The 22,322-nt window shown below is 35.4% G+C and overlaps 1 protein-coding gene across 1 annotated transcript in view; it reads left to right on the forward strand.

Annotated features, from left to right (window-relative positions):
* LOC135849844 (uncharacterized) overlaps positions 1-22,322 on the forward strand; it is a 157,617-nt gene that overhangs the window by 103,573 nt on the left and 31,722 nt on the right. Inside the window, exon 8 of the mRNA XM_065370471.1 lies at positions 20,854-21,219. Coding sequence (XP_065226543.1) covers positions 20,854-21,219 — 366 coding nt within the window. The remainder of the gene's footprint in view (positions 1-20,853; positions 21,220-22,322) is intronic.

Genomic DNA, 22,322 nt, shown 5'->3' on the forward strand with positions numbered 1-22,322 from the left:
TTCATTCGTTCGCGAACGATTCGCTCAGGCGTGAAAAAAATCGCTCGTGAACGAATGAATCATTAAAAGCCCGTATTGATGATACGAAAAAGTCAAATTTTGCCACGTCTCTTTTCAGTAGATTTAATTTAGTATAATAGTAATTCCGTCGTTCTCGAATGATTCTTACAAGTTTGAGCAAATCATTCGCGAACGAACTGAGTCTAGTTTTTGACGACAGGATTAAAACAATCAGATTTCGTTATGGCATTTTCACCCAATTTGGTTTTTCAATGATTCATTTGTTCGTGAACGATTTTCTCACTTATGAGCGAATCATTCGCGAACGATTCATTCACATTTTTCACTTGTAGAAAGACCGTTCACTTTTTCCTAATCGTGAATTGTTGTCTGATTTGATTTCCAAGTGATTCATATCTTTGATCAGCGATTCAGTTGTTTCTATGACTAAAAATGCACATTTTTTAGTACTCGTATTTCCCTATTAAATGTCTCTCTCTGAATTTAGCTCAGATAAGATATCTTGTCACTTTCTGATTCGATTCAAGTTCATTTTCGTTAGGTGAATGTAATGAGATTCTTTTCCTCATACACCGAGACATCGAAGAAAGACGGATAACAATGCAGCAAATATTTCGATTAGATAATTCTCTCTATTAGAATGGAATTTCCATTCAGGTAACACCATGTCTTTATAGTATACGACGCGGTGAATACCTATTGGAAAACTTCTGCCAGTGAAACTCATTCTGTCATCTCTTGCACATCGTATCCTCACATAATAAGCTACTCGTCTCGTACATGGATCGTATACTCAGCTTTCTAGCACGTTCACCTTGTGTATTATGTATACAATAAAATCATGTAGATGTACGAACTGTTCTTGTATCGTATGATGACGGCGTTAAGTTGAGTATGAGTACATAGACGTATTATTTTTTCAAAACGATAGCGAAGCATTTTCATAACAAACATACCTACGCTCGGTTCTGGCTCTTGATGCACTAGAGTATAGTTTTCTCTTCATGAACCATGGCGCCATAGAGGACTCGGTTTATTTATTGTAACGTACCTCCGCGCTTCTCGCCTCATGTACACAAAGTACAGACTACAAATCTCATAAATACATATCTAGTACCGAGTGTATGTACATATGTGTAATGTAATGTACATACATGAATTTAATAATGGAGGAAAAGAAAAATATCTTCCCAGTGCAGAGATGTGTACCAAAGTTCTCATAAATCGTCACCTATCCATAAATATTTCAAAGAAGAGCTAGCTAGTTGCCTTTTTTGTGTAAAGTTACTCACCACGATACTAGGAATAGTTTCCTCTGTATCAACTACTGGCACTGGCACCGGTAGCTGCAGTTCAAATCGCCCATATAGTCTTTACTCTTCAACACTTAATAAATTCAACCATTCGAACTGATCGTCTGTTGGAAAAAAATTGCTCGTTAAAAATAACGCGCAATTTATTTCGTATACGAGGAATTTCCTTCATCCTATTTTGGTCCAATAAGTACTTATTATTTCTCACTTAGCACTTATGAAAAAGGCTCCTGAGGGGAAAAGAGCGCAAGAGTATGGTATTGGAAGACGGCCATGTATACGCGCAAAGATTCGTTAACCCTCTTCGAATTGCTCAAGTACATAAGTCTGACTCACAGTGAGGCAGTAGTGGTGATGGATTAATCGCGGTAACGAGATTTACTCGTATCTCGAAACTGCACCAGACTGGGAAGTCTCTTCGAGGCATAGGCGATCTGTACTTCATTTGTCGCTAATAAAAGCCAAGCACGTACAAGTGACGAAATAAAAATCCCCGTTAGAACGTACCTACCCTTCTTGGATCGCCCACCGTGGTTGTCTCGAATTAACCCCTTGATCACGTATATATACGAGTATAAGAAAGTATACGCAAAGCGCCAATTCTTCGGTACAGATTTGTCTTGGTAATTACTCGAGTAGTCCCTTGAGCTACGTGCGAGATGACCCCTTCACTTCTGTCTCCCTTATTGCCCTCGAAGCACTTTATTTTCTTTGTACGGCTGCTGGGTGTGGAGATCGTATTGTTTTTCGAATTAGTTGTACCGAGGTCTTCGATTCGACGCGAGTTACCTTCGGCTGAATGCTGAATGGAATTCGAGTTGCAGTTTCGTGTAAATACGAGTACGAGTAGATGTGAAAAGGGTTCGTGAAAAATTTCTGGTTGGAAGTTTGTGATTGAGGAAATCACGTTAATGTTGAAGTGTGTGTCAAGGGGCTGCTTGTGAGGTCTTCCATTCTTTTTTTCATGTAAGGAGAGGTGTTTTTGTGTGTTTTGAATCAGATATGAAATTCTACATTTTTTCCGGGCAAGTTGAACGAGTTTTTCGATGACAAAACGTACAAAAATTGATGAAATGCTAATTTTCAGAATTTTCCCAACATTTACCGCTCCCCCCCAGTTTTTTTGAAAATCCTGGAGCTTCATTATTGCAATCTTCATTTAGGCTTGACGAACATTTCTTGATGATATTTCGCTGACTTTATCAGAAAACTAATTTTGTTTTTAATTAATGTTTGGAAAATCTGGAAAATCGAGAAAATTAGTCTAAAAAACCGATTAAAGTCAAATAGGTAGTCCGACATACGACTATAGGAATAATTGCACCCCCCCCCCCTCCACCCCGATCCTCTGGGACAACTTTTTTCATAACGGGAACATCCTAAAAAAACATTTTAAAGTCAGCTTGTCAAATAAAAAGTTGGTCTTATTAACAAAATGGTGACTATTTTACTCGACAAAAAAATCGAAAATTTTCTCCCTCTCCAGTTTGCCCAATTTCGACCAGGCTCATATCAAAAAAAAATCCTCTGACCTCTTCCACTATCTTTATTTGTTTTTTTTTTTGTGAGTAGTTGATAGATAAGTATTTGAAAGATCTGGAAAATTGGTTTTGGAAAACTAGTCAAATTGCGAAAGTCATTTTTCTAAAGAATTGGACTCTGTGCCTGAGTATTTTTTCATTCCGAAGAGAAACGTCCTCTCACTATTTTGATTAAATTTTGTCCAAAAGAAATTGAAAACTATGTGACATGTTATTTGTAATGTTTTCTGTAGTGCTAATTTCAATTCACTTTTTCGAAACTGGGAAAACTTGAGAAATCTTGTGGTTTTTTAGAGGCACCGATTTCGAATTTCAACTTCCTTTTTTTTGGTATGAGCCTCCCTCCCCTCCACCTTATGATAAGCTTCCAAATTCCGAGAGAGAAAAAAATGAAAAATTCGTGGAAAGATTAGAGAAATTGTATCAAAATTTGGCAATATGTATTCACGAAAAATTCATTGAATGGCATTAAAATAGGTACTTAAAAAGAACTAAAATTATTGAAAATTGGCCCAAAGCTGATAAAATTACACGAAAATTTGCCTAAATTCAGCGAAAACTGCATAAAATTCCCATTAAAGTGTGTTGAAAATTACATAAAAATTACTTGAAAAACATTGAAATCATGGAAGGATTACCGAAAAATGATATTTTGGCAAAATTCTACGATACATCAAAAATAAATAAAAATTACTCAAAACTTCGTTTGAAAATTTAAAATGGCATAAGAACACATTCAAAAGTGTTAAAATCAATTTTAAATACCAAAAAAAAACCTGAAAAAATTTCATCATTAAAATTTCTCAACATTTTTTCATTTGCACAAATACCTACCAAAGAAAACATTTTAAAAATAAAATGAAAACACGAATAAAAAAGGCATTAAAAATATTAAAAATGATCAGAAATTAAGAAAAGTTGACAAAATATAGCAAAAAATTGAATAAAATATTATTGAAATATGATTAGAATGTCATAATATTTCAACAATTTGTTGCGTAATTTTTGCCCTCCTCCACCCACTTTTGAAATAAAACGATTAAAGAAGTTCTTATATAGAACATTTTCTCAAAAAATTATAGTTTTCGTGGCTTCTATTTCTCGTGTTGGAAAATAAAAAATCAAATTTTCAATCACCCTTCTCCCTCTCCCTCGAAAAAAGATCAAAAAAAAATTAAAGTATAAGATTTTTTGGTGACGAAAATCTACAATTTTTGAAGTTCTCTGTTCAAAGTTTCAAAATTGCAGAAAAACATGCTGAGTAAAATCCAAATGAATTGAGCTAAAATATATATTATTTTGTTTCAAAATTATGCCTATTTCAATCTTTACCTTCTCATTTCAAAAGTATGTACTCGTATAAATTACGATGATTTTTTTTTTCAAACGAAGCAGGAATAATCGTTTCTAAATTTCTCCTTATACTCTTCCCCCTCTCCTCGAAAAAAATGACACTGCTGATAATAAAGCTGATCTCGTTGAATCCATTTTCTACTTTCTTGATTTTTATTTCAATTTTTAAAAAATACGAGTATCAGAACTTTGAGCTTATTCGGAAAGCGTTTAATTATTGTGAACGAGAAATCTTTAATTTTTATGATATATTTTCGAAATAATTTTATAATAATTTTTTGCAAGCTTTCGTCGAATTTTAGGCAAAAAATGAGACTCTTCTTAGAAAAATTCACTAAAACTGTAAAAATCATCCTGAAGCTTTGAAAGGCATAAAAAATACGCGACTTAAATTTTTGAAAATTGTAAACCGCCCTCGAGCAAAAAACGTAAAATTGGTAAGATTTAATTTTCAATACTTTCATTCAGAAAAATTTTCTTTTCACCAAAGAAAAAAAAAATCATCATTAGGTATTACAAACTTTTTTCAACTCACTACGTAAAATAATTCACCAGACGTAGAAAAAAACTTGAAAAAATCAGCTGATTAGATGATGAATCACGATAGTTAGAAAAATTTGCTTCTGGATACATACAATTGGCATGAGTCATTAACATTTAAAATTTGTTTCACAGATAACCTTACTCTTAGGTGTAATAATCTTCACTTTCTATTAAAACGAGTCTAACGTCGTGCTTATTGAAATATTTACATAGTAAAGGTAAAAATCGTTCTCAATACTGTATTTTTCCTCGAGATATTAAGTCTATGAGTCAGCTTCCTATAAGCCTTATAGTTACTCGCACATGAAGAATATATCACTGCACAGTGCAGAATATTATAGGTACAGGCACACAGGCCATGGCCGCAGGGCGACTATTACACAATGATTATATGCCCAATGGCCTATTTCAAATCACAATGAGCAATCTGCACATATTGAAGGTCACGCTGTACGATTCGGTGTAGGTACCTATCGTAAATTGGACAATTGTAAAAAAAAAGTATATGTAGTTTGGTCGAGGAGAGCCAGGACTCGAGAAACAATCGAAATGTATCATTTATAACGATAAATGACGCGTATATATGTGAGATCATGAGTAATACATATTACCTAGGATATTGCACAGGGCCAGGGGTTACCTAGGAGGCCTCAGGTAACGAGTTTTTAACTACTGTACGCGGATTTGGCCGCAGTGCCTGCTTATGATACGTCATTAATTACACCGAGTGCCCGTTTGAAAATTATCATCGAGCTATGGCGATAGCGAGTTAATTTTCTAAGAACTTCGTTAAGTCGATTTTAGGTGATTTTTTTTCTTCACTTCTAGGTTTTTCCCCTTTGGTCTTCAGCTCGCCCTCACCTCTGTTCGCTGTTCGCGACCAAGAGAGAGAGAGAAAGAGAATTCTGTGAAGAATGAAATTTTTTATCGTCAAGCGTAACAACAGGTGATATGATTTGTTGTGGAAGTGACTTACCACAACATTATTTTGTGGTTTGTAATACCGAAATGAGTTGTTTTTTCTCGTACACTCTACGCTATTACCTTCATACTCGAATAAATACAAAGTGTTTTTTTTTCCTCTCTTATTATTCTTCTTCTTTATACTCGCGTCTATTATTACGACGATCGATGGATAAAGAGAAGAGCGAACCATACAGATGGAATGCTCCTTACCTGCTTCCTCCTCCACCACTTCTACCATCGCCATCTTTCCAGGTACCTATATTTTTCGCGTTCGTTTCGAATATGGACCTCGTACCTCTACAAAAGGTATGCAATGTACTCGTACTTTCCAGATGTGTGAATCGAATTCTCCCATAAGATGAATTATTCATCGACCAAACGACCAACCAATCGATTCTTGTACTCGTATCGAAATATGTACTATGAAGGCGAAAGGCGCCCCAGCCTAAGACGCACACGCTTTTCCAAAGTATTAAGGCTTGTCTCGGCGATTTTTTTCACTCTCATTTTGTTCGTCGTCGTCGTCGTCGTTCATTAGCACATGTATAACTAGTACAATGTGGGAACTTATCTATGTACAAAAGTGTAGGATGTTTAATAAATTAATCTAGATAATTATTAGCGCTGCACTTGAAGTAATTTCCAACTGGTTTCTCAATACATACCATATCCGAGTATTTACTATTTACCATTTCAAGTGATCGCTCAATGACGACCGCCCAGCCGACAATTCTCGTATTTTTCACCACAGCCTTAAGGTGTAATATAGGCGACGACTCGACTGTATCTACTGTGCCCTGTGCCGGGTATTTTTAAACTGTAACAAGTTGAATGTATCCGAGGAATGCGATGCAATTGCGGGGGAAAAGCGAAAGGATATTTGTCGCGATGAATATTTCATCAGTTTTGCACAATCAACTCTGCAAAGGCGGTTGCCTTCTTGCTGGATGCATTGTTCGATTATTGTATGAAGCACCTTTTTGGTGGGTTTTGTAGAAGGTTCGAAAAAATTAGATGTACGAGACGATTTTTTATACGCAAATGAAAGGTACATTTTCGAAGCATCGATTTTTCATGTAAATGTTGAGAAAAGGACGAGCAAGGTGTCTGAAAATCAAGCGAAAGGTTTAATAAATTAAAGTAATCTTGATGATCTTTGAAAAAAAAAATGTATGTACATGCGAGGACCCTTTCGTCGTCTTTGGAAAAAAAAATCCTTGCAGTGTGTAAAAAAAGGTTGGTAAATCATTGGTAATTTTTGGAAAATATTCATTTTTTTTTTTGTAAATTACAAAAAATATTTTTGACTAGTTTAATATTATGATAGTTTGAGATAAATTGCAAGTTATTAATTACCAATTTTTTTTGTAAATTACCGAATTCTCTAAAGGAAAATTATGGGTAAATTTCGGTAATTTAAAGGTAATTTTTCGACTTGCAATCTTTGATAAATTACAAGTTATTTTTGGTAAATTGCGGGTAATTTTTAGGAAAATAAGGTAAGGTTGCGGGTTAATTTCGTGATCGCTTGTGTTCGTCAAATAACAAAGGCCAAGATTGGATTTTCTGCATAAAATGTTATTTTTGGTCACATGTCGCTTGTGATGCCGCATATTCGAAGATAAACGAAAATATGTTTGTACATCATGTTTACATGACATGTGTTGAGGTAGATTTAATACATACATACGTAATAATACTCCATTACGCTTAAAAAACGTTTTGCATTCAAGTTTTCAGTCATTTTAGTGGTTTTTTAGTGGTGGGCGATATTAGGCACCACTTTGGAAAAATTTTAATTTTGACATTTTTTACTTAAAAATTCACTGGCTTCCCCCTAATGTAAATTTTGATCTGAAATTTTGGCCAGTCATAGCTAAAGGATGGGAGTACACCCCTACTTGGTTACATTTCAGTTTTTTCAATTTTAAGTGTCCCATTTTTGAGGTCAACAAAAAGTGGGTCATATTAGGCGCCTTTATCTTACTTAAAATTACAAATAATTTTAATTAGCTTAATTTATGATACTTTAAGATACAGGTTATTTTTTGGCAAATTGTAGGAAATTTCTGGTTTTAAAGGAAAATTATCTGTCATTTTTGGTAAATTACGGGTAATTTTTGGTAATTTACGGGTAATTTTTTGGAGAATACAGAATTAATTTTAGTGAATTACTGGTAACTTTTGGTAACTATTTCAACTTGTTTGAACGAAGTTTTACGTACAAGTAGATAATTCTATGTCAATTGCTATGCAATTTTATCGGTTATTACTTTTTGGTGACATTTAATCATTTTAATTCTTTTTTTGGGGGGAGAAGGTCATAAGTATCATTTAAATGCGTTTTTAACCATGTTTTATGTAATTTTTGCAGAGTTTTGTCAAATTTGACTGAAATTTTGTTAATTTTTGGTAATTTAAAATTATTTTAATCTTTTTCTAAAAGTGTTTTTATGGTACATATATTTAAAAAAATGTTTTAATTAAGTCTTATGGGATTTTCAGTTTACTGTACCTCTACCTATGTAGGTATTGAAACATTATTCGAGCAAGGTTTCTTGATGAAATCATCAAACTATTAGATTTGATTTTTATTGAATCACCTTTTTCAACTTTGAAAAGTTGGATTTTTTAATGGTTTGTCAACATTGCGAAATTTTTAGTCTTCAATCAAAATTATTATAACTTTTCCATTGCTACTTTTTTCAAATTTGAGATTTTTCAAAATTTTGTGCTTTTTTTATAACTTTTTTTGAATTTGATATTAAAAATGTTTTTTTTCTTATTTTATTACTTGTGAGGACTCTTAATCTGTACTTGGAACTTAAAGGTTGTCTAAGAGGTCCTAACAGGTCTTGCAAGAAATTGAAAAGTCTTTCATTATTCCACCATTTAGTGGTAAAAATGAGAAAAATGCAGAAAAAGGCTTGAATTTGATTCAGAGGTTTTGCTTTTTAAAATTTAAAATCATTGAAAATGTTTTTACCTGTCTTCAATTCACTGTTTAGGGTAGAAATATTTTGGATTTTGGTGCAAAAAAAGCTGTGAAAAAGCTCAATTTGGTAAACTTGCTACATATGATTTTTTTATCTGAAATTTTTGCACTTCGGCACTTACTAAGGTTTAAAAAATTTAAAGCGTTCTCTTCAACTCAAATCTTGAGAGGATGAAAAAAATGGAGGGGGGGATAAAAATCGGAAAACCGTAAATTTTGACAATGCTTTTAGAGCAGGGTGTCTAACGGTCATGAAAGTGATGAGAAGTCATGAATTTTGCTCGAAACAGTCTAGAAAATTTTTTAAAACACCCATAAAATTGAAAAAAAAACAAAAAATCAAAAAATCAGAAAATTATTTTTGATCATGTAAAAAATGGCAAACACTGTTCGATTTCCTCGCAGTTTCAAGTTGGGTATTTATTTATTGGGGGGGGGGGGGATTTTATTGCCTGCGGTAAAAATGTGAAAAATAGGTCATGAAAAAGTCAAATTTTTTGTTTGGGAGTTTAGTTAGACACTCTGCAGAGGTAAGGGGAGGGAGGCATTGGGAAATACGGTGCTGAAAATCCTGCACAAATTCCGAAACAATTGAATAAAAATTTCGCATTTTGACTTGGATTACGTTGAATATTTTGTCAAACACTCTGTGCTTTCTGAATTCAAAAAATCAACCAATAATCTCAAATTTGCAAGTTTCCAGTACTTCTTGACAAAAAAAAAAAAAAAAAAAAATGCGTTTTTACACAAAATCGAACAATGCTGGAAATCTGCACACATCCGTAGGTAGGTACACGAAGCTGCGTATTTCGAAGTCTCAGCTCTAGGTCCAATCACCCTCCATGTACACATACCATACTATACAAGAATGCACCATACTTTACCTATAGGTACCAAAAACACGAACGTAATTTCATTAGGAATGGCACACGGATGCGGTTGAAATCGCCTGAGACACGAGTAAACTGGAAAAAGTGGCCATTTTTCGCGTATTTACACTCTTCTTGTCGATGCTAAGGTGGTAAAGGTTACGTCGAGAAAAAAAAAGAGGGACCGTGGGAGTCTCCAAGGAATACGAAATAAAAAGAGGGTGAACGTCGGTCTCGGCGCCGTCGTCGGTTCAGTGATCAATCGATAAAGAAAATATGTACTTGCAAAAGCTCTCAGATTATGCCGACCTTCACCTATAGGACTACGTACGTAGATCATTTATCTCTCTTAAAATATCAGCTTAATACTCGAGTTTTGGTGTTTCGTGCTCACGTGCACCATTTGAACCGTGCAATTGCCTCAAAGAGTCGAGTAAACTGATTGCGGAAGTGTTAATGGTCAAAGTGTATAAGGCAGGCAGCCAACAACGTTGCTTATTTCATTAGCATAATATTTTCGAACCGTAAACGCGAAGGAAGCGATGAAAGGTTGATTGAGATTCTTATAATGGATACGGATTTACGACGACGACGGCTCCTGCGAGCTTTTGTCTTTTTGTAGTACACGTTTAAAAAAGGGTGGAAATTTTGATTTTTGCATATAAATTGGTATTCGATTGGGAAAAAAAGGTGGTATTGTCGTCCAAAGCTACGTCGTCGTGGGGAGATGTACGTACGATAACACTGCGGTATTTTGTATTAGATGGCGAATTGGGCTGAGAAAATTGCCCAGGAGCAGGAGGCAGAAGGCAGGAGTTTGGACAAATTGGTGAGTCAACGTTATTAGTATTCTTGTAATGGAAAAAAGTGAAAGTCTGCTGCGAGACGGAATATAAATTTCCATCGAGTTTTGTTCGTTTTTACGTATAATAAAGGAAACACCAACGAACGACTACGTGCTGTAGCCAGAGCTATAGGATAGGGTGAAGAAACACAGGAAAGCCAAAGGTGCAGTGGTATTAATAGGGTGGCATTTTTCAACGCTACGTGTAAAAATATACGATTGTCAAAGTCCCATGATATGGGTAGGGAGGGAGAGGGAGGAGAAGGTAATTTTGTAACTTTTTCTCAAACACTATATTCGAGGAAAAGGTAAATAAATATTAATATAGATAATGCATTTTTTCTGTACGTTGGTACGTTTGTACAAGCAAGTATCGTGTTTGTCCTCACCTCCTCGTCCTCTTCTGGTACCCAGACCTAGGGTTTTCTGTGTCAAGTGATAGAGGTATACTGGTTGGTGGTACATTATGAGTATAATATATCATGCACACCGTATCGTAGTTTATTCTCAACTGCTGCACTGTGCTCAGTGCACATAGAGTAACGATGGTGTAAATAACGTAATAATAACTAGTATACCCGAAGTTTACTTAAGCCAATAAAATTTCAATAATAAAAGCAACTCGACCGGAGATGGTTTGACTGCAGAGCTAGAATACGAGTATAAGAGTATAAATCGGCAGCAGTCAAGGAGCTGAGGCAATCTATAACGACTCAATTGTAATATTGCCTCTTGTTTACATTACATACTATTGACACGCGCTCAAGGCTAAACACACATTATTCTTTTGAAAATATCACAAATAATGAAGGGATATAGGCCGATAATCTATGCACCCCTTTTCGCTCGGCTACGTGTTCAGAATCTAGTTCTAGTATTGAAAACGTGGCACGGTCAAAGGGCTTTCTTATATGCGTATAGATAACAGGAAGGAAATCCTGCGACGATGGTACGTATCGATAACGTAATGTCTGTGTCGAGCTTTTTGAGTTCGAGGTGTCTAATAGTGAGCTGTGTGGATAAATTGTTCGAATTTGCGAGGTGTCTGGCTTGATGGGAAAATATTTACGTATACGAGTTGTCAATCACCTTTGGAATAGTTGAATCACTCGATGGTGAAAATATCATTAGGTAGTAGCGAATACTTGTCGCCTCGAGGTATTTCGGATTCTATTTTTGAACCCGAGCGGCGTGTTTATTTTATCGGTAATGAAATATCGCAATTTGTATCGTAGGCTGAGGCGCGGTGAAATGAAGGCGGATATAATGGTCATTCATCATTATCGCCTTCTTGTTGAAATAATAACGAGACGAAACACGAGCGATTTTTTTTTGCGAAGTGTTCCTGTCGAATTTTCCATTCAGAAGAGGGTTTCTTCTATCGTTGGATGAGTTTTGAAACGAATCGTTCGTGAACGAAAATCATTCTTGGGTGAATCGTGGACCAACAGTTGGACTAGACGTATTTGTCAACGGTTTTAGATAATTTGTTGTTGGAAGATAAAAATGGTTCGAATCGTTCGCGAACGATTTTTTTGGGAAAGAATCGTTCGCGAACGAAAATCATTCTTGAATGAATCGTGGAGACGTGGACGAACAATTGGACGTATTTGTTTTGTCAAGGTTTTTAGATGATTTGTTGTTGAAGGAAAAAATGGTTCGAATCGTTCACGAACGATTTTTTGGGAAAGAACCGTTCGCGAACGAAAATAATTCTTGGATGAATCGTGAATCGTGGACCATCAGTTGGACTGGACGTATTTGACGACGTTTTTAGATCATTTTTTGTTGGAGGATACAAATGGTTCGAATCGTTCACAAACGATTTTTTTTGGGAAAGAATCGTTCGCGAACGAAAATCATTCTTGGATGAATCGTGGAGACGTGGACTAACAGTTGGACGTATTTGTCAAGGTTTTTAGATAAATTGTTGTTGGAGGATAAAAATGATTCGAATCGTTCGCGAACGATTTTTTTGAGAAAGAATCGTTCGCGAACGAAATTGTTCTTGAATGAAAATCGTCAAAATTGGACCAACATTTGGATGTATTTTTCAACGTTTTTAGGTAATTTTTTGTTGAAGGAAAAAATGGTTCGAATCGTTCGCGAACGATTTTTTGGGAAAGAATCGTTCGCGAACGAAAATAATTCTTGGATGAATCGTGAACCAACAGTTGTTGGACGTATTTATCAACGTTTTTAACTTTTTAGATGATCTATTGTTGGAGGCAAAAAAATGGTTCGAATCGTTCGCGAACGATTATTTTGGGAAAGAATCGTTCGCGAACGAAAATCATTCTTTGATGAATTGTGGACCAACAGGTGGATGCATTTGTCAATGTTTTTAGATAATGTTTTGTTGGAGGAAAAAATGATTCGAATCGTTCGCGAACGATTATTTTGGGAAAGAATCGTTCGCGAACGAAGTGAATAAAAGTAATTAGTACATATTTTTGAACGAAGGATATTTTTCTACAGAATGAAATTTCTAAATTATTCTTGATAATTTGAATCGTTCGCGAACTACTGGTCATTTGAAGTTTTTTGAATGACTTGCATTTGATTGAATCAGTTTTTAGTGAATCGTTCGCGTTCGACATGAATTTTCTCAGTATTTGATAATCGTTGATGAATTATTTGAATCTTCATTAATTCAAATGCAGTAAAATGCTGAATCACCAATTATTTCTAAATGATTCAATGTGGGAATGAATCGTTCACAAATAATTTATGCAGACATTTACGAGTATTGTCATTTTTTCCAATTGTCCATTTTTCTGTTTTTGAGATCAGAAGTTTTTCTGTTTTGTAGGTATACCTTTTTAGCATTTTTGTGTATGAATCGTTCGCGAACGACGATACGATACGAATAATATTACAAATTACAATTTGTGAATTTTGGACATGAATCATACCCAACTGAATCATTTTCGAGTGAATCGTTCGCGAACGACATTTCATTTCACAATGCAATATACCTATAGACAGGGCAAAGGTAGGTGAAATGTGGAAAATTACAAATTCCATTGTGAATTGCGACCGACTGAATCACTCTTAAATGAATCGTTCGCGAACGATTCATTTTGAAGTGAATCGTTCGCGAACGACGGTTCATTTTTTAATTGTTCATTGATCCAAGTTCTGAAAATAAATCGTAATTGACTGAATCACTTTCAAGTGAATCGTTCGCGAACGACAATTCCTTTGGAAATGCAAACAAACTTGAGTATGATACCATGTAGTATTACAATTTGTGAATTTTAGACACGGATCATGACCAACTGAATCATTTTCGAGTGAATCGTTCGCGAACGACATTTTATTTCGCAACGCAATATACCTATAGACAGGGCAAAGGTAGCTGAAATGTGGAAAATTACAAATTCCATTGTGAATTGCGACCGACTGAATCACTCTTAAATGAATCGTTCGCGAACGACTCATTTTGAAGCGAATCGTTCGCGAACGACTCATTTTGAAGCGAATCGTTTGCGAACGACTCACTTCGAAGCGAATCGTTCGCGAACGACGGTTCATTTTTTAATTGTTCATTGATCCAAGTTCTGAAAATAAATCATAATTGACTGAATCACTTTCAAGTGAATCGTTCACGAACGACAATTCCTTTGGAAATGCATGAAACAAACTTGAGTACATATGATACTAGTATTACAATTTGTGAATTTTAGACACGAATCATGACCAACTGAATCATTTTCGAGTGAGTCGTTCGCGAACGACATTTTATTTCGCAACGCAATATACCTATAGACAGGGCAAGGGTAGGTGAAATGTGGAAAATTACAAATTTTACTATGAATCGCGACCGACTGAATCACTTTTGAATGAATCGTTCGCGAACGACCACCCATTTTTAATTTTTTGTATCAAAAACTCTTAGAATTCCAGAAATTGGCGATCGTAGTAGTGGGGTCGTGATTGACCGAATCAGTTTGAAGTGAATCGTTCGCGAACGATTATCCATTTTCAATTGTTCCTATCAAAAATTCTTGGAATATCAGAAATTCACAATTCTGGAAATGAATCGTAATTGATCGAATTATTTCAAAGTGAATCGTTCGCGAACGACGGTTCATTTTGTAATTATTCGTTATTCCAATCAAAAACTTTTGAAATATCAGAAATCAAGAGTTCCAAAAATAAATTGTAATTGACTGAATCACTTTCAAGTGAATCGTTCGCGAACCGACGATTCATTTCGTTAAATGTTCAAATTAAAAACTTTTAAGAATTTCAAAAATCGAGCATTTTAGAATTCAGTAACAAATCGTGATTGACTATTATACTTCAAAGTGAATCGTTCGTGAACGATGATTCTTTTTATGACAGTTCCTATCAAAATCTTTTAAAATATCAAAAATTAAGAATTGCAAATGAATCGTGGTCGACTGAATTACTTTCAAGTGAATCTTTCGCGAACGATGATTCATTTCTTAATTGTTTCTGTTATCGCGAAGCCTAGAAATGAATGAATCGTGATTGACTGAATAATTTACAAGTGAATCTTTCGCAAACGACAATTCATTCTGTAGTATAAATGTATTGAAGGCAGCTGGGAGTTGAAATGAGAAATTGTTCATATAAATGATTCATTAAAATAATACAGTGTCGTGAATAAGATCACTTGTAATGTACATTTTCGAATGATTGGCTCAATTAAATCGCTAAGTATTCAGTTTACACGAATGATCAATTTAATGAGAAAATTCATTTCGAAAACATTTTTTAATTAGGAAAAAAAACTCAGCAAATTTCCGAAAAATACTCGTTGAAAAAAAAATGCAATTCATTCTACTCTTGTAGAATTAATTGTTTAATTATTCGGGACGGTTCGTTCGTTGAATGACTCATTTTCGTGGTTCTTCTAAAAAAAAAAACAATATTTTTTTTCATTCAGATATTGACCACAGCTATAGTGAGTGACAAATACCCCCCCCCCCCACCCGTATCCAACTTGCTTCCCTTCACAATGTATTCCTTTTATTAACATCTCATCGTATAATGAAAGAGACATACATATTATCATGCCGATTAATACTTGTACATAAAAAAATAAATTCTAAAACGGAATTTAATCGCATCTACAAACACGATCTTTATAAAGAAATAGCTCACGATATTTCTCCATTAGAGCAGAGAGCTGAGATCTTCTCGTAACGTAAACCCTGCCCGAGCCACCTCTTCTTCGACACTATCGTCTAATTAACTGTCGTCGAATTCGAAATGATAAATCTTCATTGGTTTAATTTAGTTTTAAATTTCGTTTAAATGTATTACGTTCTCTCGATTCGATTAAACATACTGTGCACCGTACTCGTCTCGCTCTAAGGAGCTCGAACCATGTTGTCAAATTTCCATTAAATTGACGTCCGAGTCTCTGGGCTATAGGCAATAAAGAATACCGAATCGGCGACCTTTTTTTTTCAAGAGCGGCTGTGACAGGCACTCGGCTATTAGAGAAATTACAAACGATACAATTTAATTTAACGCGCGGTAGCTAAATATCACCTTCGGAGAAAAAAAGCGCCATTAGCGTATCATGCGATGTCGCATGCATCGCCGGTGCATGGTGCGTCGATCCAAAAAACAGTCTCGTGAGGGGTGGGTTTCTTCAAACGACCCTTATTACGAGCTAATCAGAGTGATACGAAGAGGGGTTTTTTTCAATACCCCTCGTGTATTTGAAATCATTGCCAGTGGATGGGAGTCGGTAGTCGGTGGTGGTTTGGTAATTAAGGTGATGTGTTTTGATGGTCGGGGGTCGGGAGGGGGCTGTGGGAAGTACGAGTATGATCTCAAATCTCAAGATTGGTTAAATTTGGAGAAAATCGGGGTTTCAGAGTTATAAAAAGCATAGAAGATAGGAAAGCTATCATTTTTTAAAATTCTTCTGAAAAGTATTTCTAAGCCTTTTTTCTCCCAATATAATTCTCACGATGGAATTTCAACACCCAAAATGGGGACAGATCACAGGAGCCTCGATTTAAATCAAAATTTCGAAAAATTCAAAATCCAAGAAGCTAATCAAAGTGCCAAGTTGCTCCAAAATGAGAACTGGCCAACTCCGAGCGAAAAAAATCCTGTAATCTCAATTTCATTCATTTACCTATCCCTTTTTGGGCCATTTTTTCCATCTTCAACATGAAGAACTCGCGGAAGAACTAAAGAGAAAGAAGGGCACGTGCGCGATAATGTGTCATATGTAATTAACAAAGGTATACGAAATGGATGACTGGACATACATATGCGCGATGACAACGCAGACAATGTGTGCATTACTCGTAAACGAATATACATAAAAGAATGCTTCGGCAATGTTCGATATACGATGACGAGCTCTGCAGGCAACGAGGCTTTAAAAAAGTAAAGTAAACCACGGACGCGTGCTCTCATTAAGTACTACATAAACATAAAGTACACATCGTCAGTAGTTAATTAAACCTTATTCGTAACGAAAAAAAAAGAAAAAAAGAGCAAAGAATACGCGAGAAAGACAACCATAAGGCAGACAAAGAGAGAAAACCACACTCTACACTCGTACACGAGACAATCAGTGAAAACATATCCTATTGTAGGATAATTTATACACGTACGCACGTCTTTACTACAATACCAATTATTATTAAATTTCTATTCCGCGATGTAGTTTTATTTTTTTTTATAGTATTTCCTCGCATGCACGCAATTGAGTTTTTTCCCCCTTTTTTTTAATATATGAGTAATTACTTTTGAATCATTTGCCATCTATATGCTGTGCACTGTGTAATGTGCGGCTAAACGAGCGGTTTTTTTTCTATACACAAATACGTAGGTAGTAGGTACGTGTGTGGTGGTTTTATATGGACGATGGACTCTCTTGCTCTTGATATTGAAACTACTGACTGACATACTCGTAAATGAAATAGTACGTAGACGAGTGTAGCATTCTTGACATTTTTATTCGATTGTAAAAGCGAGAGGAATTCCGGTCTCTCGAAGTTAGAGGTCTGCTAGTATGAACTGACTGAATGTAGGACTAATTCTTCGCTATACGAGCGAATCTGGCGGATATTTTTGGCTAGAATTTGAGTAAAATTGATGACGAGAATTCGATGGAAACGTTTTGATCGAATGTTCCGGAGGTTTTTTTCAATAATGGAACGATTTAAGGAGAAATTGGATACATGTAGTGAAATTACAAACAGATGAGATTACGTCTTATCGATGATGTTATCGGTATTTTTTCAATTTGGAGCGCTGTTGCGGAGATATTTGTGAAGATACTATACAATGAATGAGTGGTTTTTGGTCGTTTGATGTTTTCGGTTTCGAATGTGGAAAGTATTTTGGAAGAGATTGGCTTGAAAGAAGATGATATTAAATGTTATTTGCAGATTTATCATTTTTGTTCAGCTTTTGCTGGCCTCTTTCTTGATAAATATTGAATATTATAATGCAGAAATACATTATCTCGAGTTTGAAATAATACATATTTGTTTTGATACATTTTTGATTCCCAAATCAACACGGGGGGGGAGTGATGGTCAACCCTTGAACTCAAAATATAGTCTCAGGGTAGGTATACGATCTAGCAGAAAAAGTCTCAGTTCAACCATCCAAGGTTAGATCAAAAGAGCATGGAAAAAGCCCCCCTCCGGCCCCCACAGGAAAATTTTAATTCAAATTTTGAGAAATTAAAAAAAAATAAAATTTGGAATAAATGAAAATAAATCGAAATTTTACCCTAATGGTGCTAGAAAGTAAAAATTTAGTATGTGCCTTATTTGTGACCACCTCCCCCCTCCCCCTTGATTGGAAGTATACAGCTTTGAGTTGTTCTAACCAGCTTTAGAGTGTCCAAAAAAATTATTGAAAATCACTATTTTCACAAATTTTTACCTAATGGAATACGTCCTTTAATTTTTGAACTAAAAAGTTAGAGGTAATTTACACCAATTCTGAAGATCTTTCTTTTAAAAAAAAGAATTGGAATTTTTGAAATGATCGCTGGAGGCTCCAGAAACGGGTTGAAACCACCTTAGGTCAATTTTGAAGGGTAAAAGACTGTTCTGTAAATATACAAAATTTGAGCTTTCTGTTTTCTCCAGGTGAAATTTCTTGAGACTTGTAATTTTCAAACATTTTCATGGAGGCTCCAACGAATCAAGACCACTTCCAGCTTGATGTAGGTGGAGGGGGGAGGGTCCAAAATAGGGCACATCTGTATACCAAATTTCAGCAGTTAAACTGAATTGGGTGAAGTGTTGAAATTTATTTTTGGAAGTACCTGTTTCTGCTCGATCCTTGGATCTGGCTTTTTTCGAACTTGAAACAATTATATCAAATAGGGTGGTCCTTATTTTCGAATTGTCAACATTTTAACAGAATTGAAAATTACGACGACGTTTTGAAAATTTTTCATCTCGTGAACAATTTAGATGGGATTTTGGCAAAAGTTACTGATTTAAAAATAAATTATAATATTTCTAACACGTTTTCTTGAAGTTTCATCACTTTCACATTTTTTGGGGGGAGGGGCATTTTTCTTGTATGTATCTTGAGAATTTTTCATGAATGTTGTACAATTTTTTATTGTTTTAAAGATTTTTTGTTGGGATTTTCGCTTGATTTTTATTTTGAAGATTTTTTACCCAATTTTTATTGTATGATTACCTTTTCCTTTTTTTTGCTATATTTCTTGTTAGTAGACGAAGTTTTTGAGATGTTTCATTTTTAACCCCTCACTCCTCTTTTTTCTTTCCTGTTTCTTGACAGAAGTTCAAAGACCTACGACTTCATTTCATTTTTAAATTGAAAAAAAAATGAGAAAAGATTAAAACCGTATTTTTACCTATTTTTTTTTCTGCCCTCCTTAATTTTTCCTCTTTTTTCGTGAGAGGTATCTGGGAGGAGGAGGAGGTGAGAAGTAGTCTATTATTTTTAATTCATTGGAGAAAAATATGGACTAAAATCGAATCGGTGGAAATTTTCTCAAAAAATATCTCCTTGCTATTTCCAAAGCTTGAGAAAATAGTTACATTTCAGATACATCCCCCTTCTTCCCCTCCCCCCTCAAAAAAATTGAAGTAAAAATGGATTCTGCGATAAGAAATATTCATTTTTATGCATAACTGTTTTGCAAAATAATTCAAAATTTTGAAAATTTTCAGAATTTGAGAGGGGGAGAGGGGCGAGAGTGCATATTGACCAAAAGATCTTGAAGTTTCACCACCTTCGGTCGAATTTCGAAAAAGATGAAATCTCGTCTCACCCTCTTACACGGTATCAATTTTCCAAGTTTCAGAAGCATATTTCAACGTGAACTCGAACTCGAACCCATTCATCTTTTTTTTATTCTTTCGCATCCATATCTCCATAAAACTTTTCTTCCTCTTCTCGTTCGATGCAACTTTTCCGTCAGTTTATGTTTCCTCGACTTGTCACGACTCACGAGGTTAAAATTCGCCCAAAATTAACTTCCTCGATGATGCATAAATTACCGACATCTCGTGCCCTGCCCGGGTAATGTTTCTCATCTGTCGCCGAAAAGTTGGTGATTATTCTTATCATATACTCGTATACTTCAGGTTGACACCTTCTCGGCGAATTTCCCGTTTTGACGTTGATAAAAACATACATTCTGGTTGCGAAGTTGACGTAGATTGCATAAATTCATTTGAAATGATGTGGGTTCACGTCGATAGGAAGCAAAGGGTACAAAATTGTATTCGTATTCGTATACTGAGATAAAGTTAACGTGTTGACGATATTGACACCGTTTTACCTGCCGGAGAGCCGGAGACGAGTCGAAGAATCTTTTGATGAACGATTTTTGCTCATTATTTGACGAATGAGAATGATGGGCTAATCGTGTGGCACTGTGGCTGTACGAGTATGTATCGAATTACAACCGTTATGATTTTCGGTTCCAGTTCCAGAGTGAAGATGAAAGAAAGAGACAAGTTGTCGATAATTATATCGATTCGGTTTCTATTTCGTTTCCAATAAGAGTAACCTTATGAACGAGTGAACGATGCGATCGAGTTGAAGAGTTGCGCTTTTTTTCCCTTCTCGTCTGAGATAATGTATTTTGTATCGAATTACTCTCATGTGTGTAGATTGTTGTGGCCTTATATGTAGAGTTGTTGTACGTATAATGTCGTGTAGACCACCCATATAAGCGTACATAGAAAGTCTCTTATGGTTATTTCCTTGCGCCATGTGCCATGTACCCTGTGTACCCAATTCGTGTATGTAATTCTCGAATATAATAAGTATACACGAGTAGGTACATATTTTTAGAACTTGGTACTCGATTATTATTATTTTTTAATATAACGGTATGTTTATTTTTTAGTAGAAAAATGTTTTCTGATAAAATGTGTGTGTTTTTCGTTATATGTTACAGATAAATACGAGCAAACTAGTCAATTACTGGTGGAGTACGCGAAAGATCAAGGCTCCGGCGATAATATCACAACTATAGTGGTATTTTTAACCCATCCGCGTGATATTAAGTGTTGTGATATTGATATGGAAACGGCTACCGCCGAATCCTTCTCGTCGAACCAAAACGGTGCTACGAGCTATCGTCCAATAAATAATTTCGATCACGATGTCGACGAAGACTTCGGTCCGGAGACGAATGTGGACAATATCGACGATCTGATGCCGACCAAAAAGTCTTTCTTAGATTCAGATACAATCAAAACCAGTTTCGCCGAACAACTGCAGAATGATGTGTTGGATCGCGTAGAAGCAGAATCAAAAAATGGTAAGCGCCTCTGGTTTTTTCCGGTTTTACGTTAGTTATTTTAACTTGCGGTAGGATACGGCTATTAAAACGTAATACTGTCGCATCGTGATGTGTTGTAGTTGTGGGATGAAGAATTGAGGATGATGAGTTGTTTACGATATCGAGAGTCGAGATGCGTTGGTGTGAGATCCTATTTTTGTTAGGAAATATTATGTTTTTATGGTCGTTTGAGTTGTTGGAGGATGAACGAATCGGTTTGTTTGGGGAATCGTATGCGAATGATTCGAGAAGTACGAATCGTTTGCGAGTGGTTTAGAAGATTGAATTTTTCTGGACCAAAATAAGTAATTGTAATTATGTTGTTTTTACGTGAATGATTCACGAATATGACTTGTTCAGTTGATGAATCGTTCGCGAACGACTTATAGAATAAACCTGAAATTCATAAGCGAGTCAAATCAAAAAAGAATCCTGGTATACTGGAATCACTTCGTGAATCCTGTTCGATCAAATGAATCAGTTTTCTAAAGAATCATTCGCGAACGTTGAAATCATATTTTGATCGAATCTTTTCACTTTTGTGAACGTTCAGTGCATTCAGCGCATTAATCGAGAACCTTTTGAGGATTGGTTTAATAACAGTTGAATCATTCGCGAACAAATTTGTTCGATTTTGTGGTGAATCGTTCGCGAACGTTGAAAATAATTTTCAAACTTCTTGCATATGCTGAACATAACAGATATGAGAATTTTTGGGTTTTTGCAAACTGATTCAATGACAGGTGAATCATTCGCGAACGAATTGCTCGATTTCGAAGTGAATCGTTCGCGAACGTTAAAATCAGGTTTTGAGGGAATCATTTGCAATCTTATCCACATACTGAACATGACTGAGAATAATATTTCGAGAACTGGTCCAGTGACATGACAGTTGATGAGTTGAATTGAATCATTCGCGAACGAATTGTGCGATTTTAAAATGAATCGTTCGCGAACGTTGAAAATCATTTTCAAACTTGTTGCATATGCTGAACATAACAGATATGAGAATTTTTGGCTTTTTGCAAAATGATTCAATGACAGGTGAATCATTCGCGAACGAATTGCTCGATTTCGAAGTG

The sequence above is a fragment of the Planococcus citri genome, chromosome 1 (genome assembly GCF_950023065.1).
Source record: "Planococcus citri chromosome 1, ihPlaCitr1.1, whole genome shotgun sequence".
Lineage (NCBI taxonomy): Eukaryota > Metazoa > Arthropoda > Insecta > Hemiptera > Pseudococcidae > Planococcus > Planococcus citri.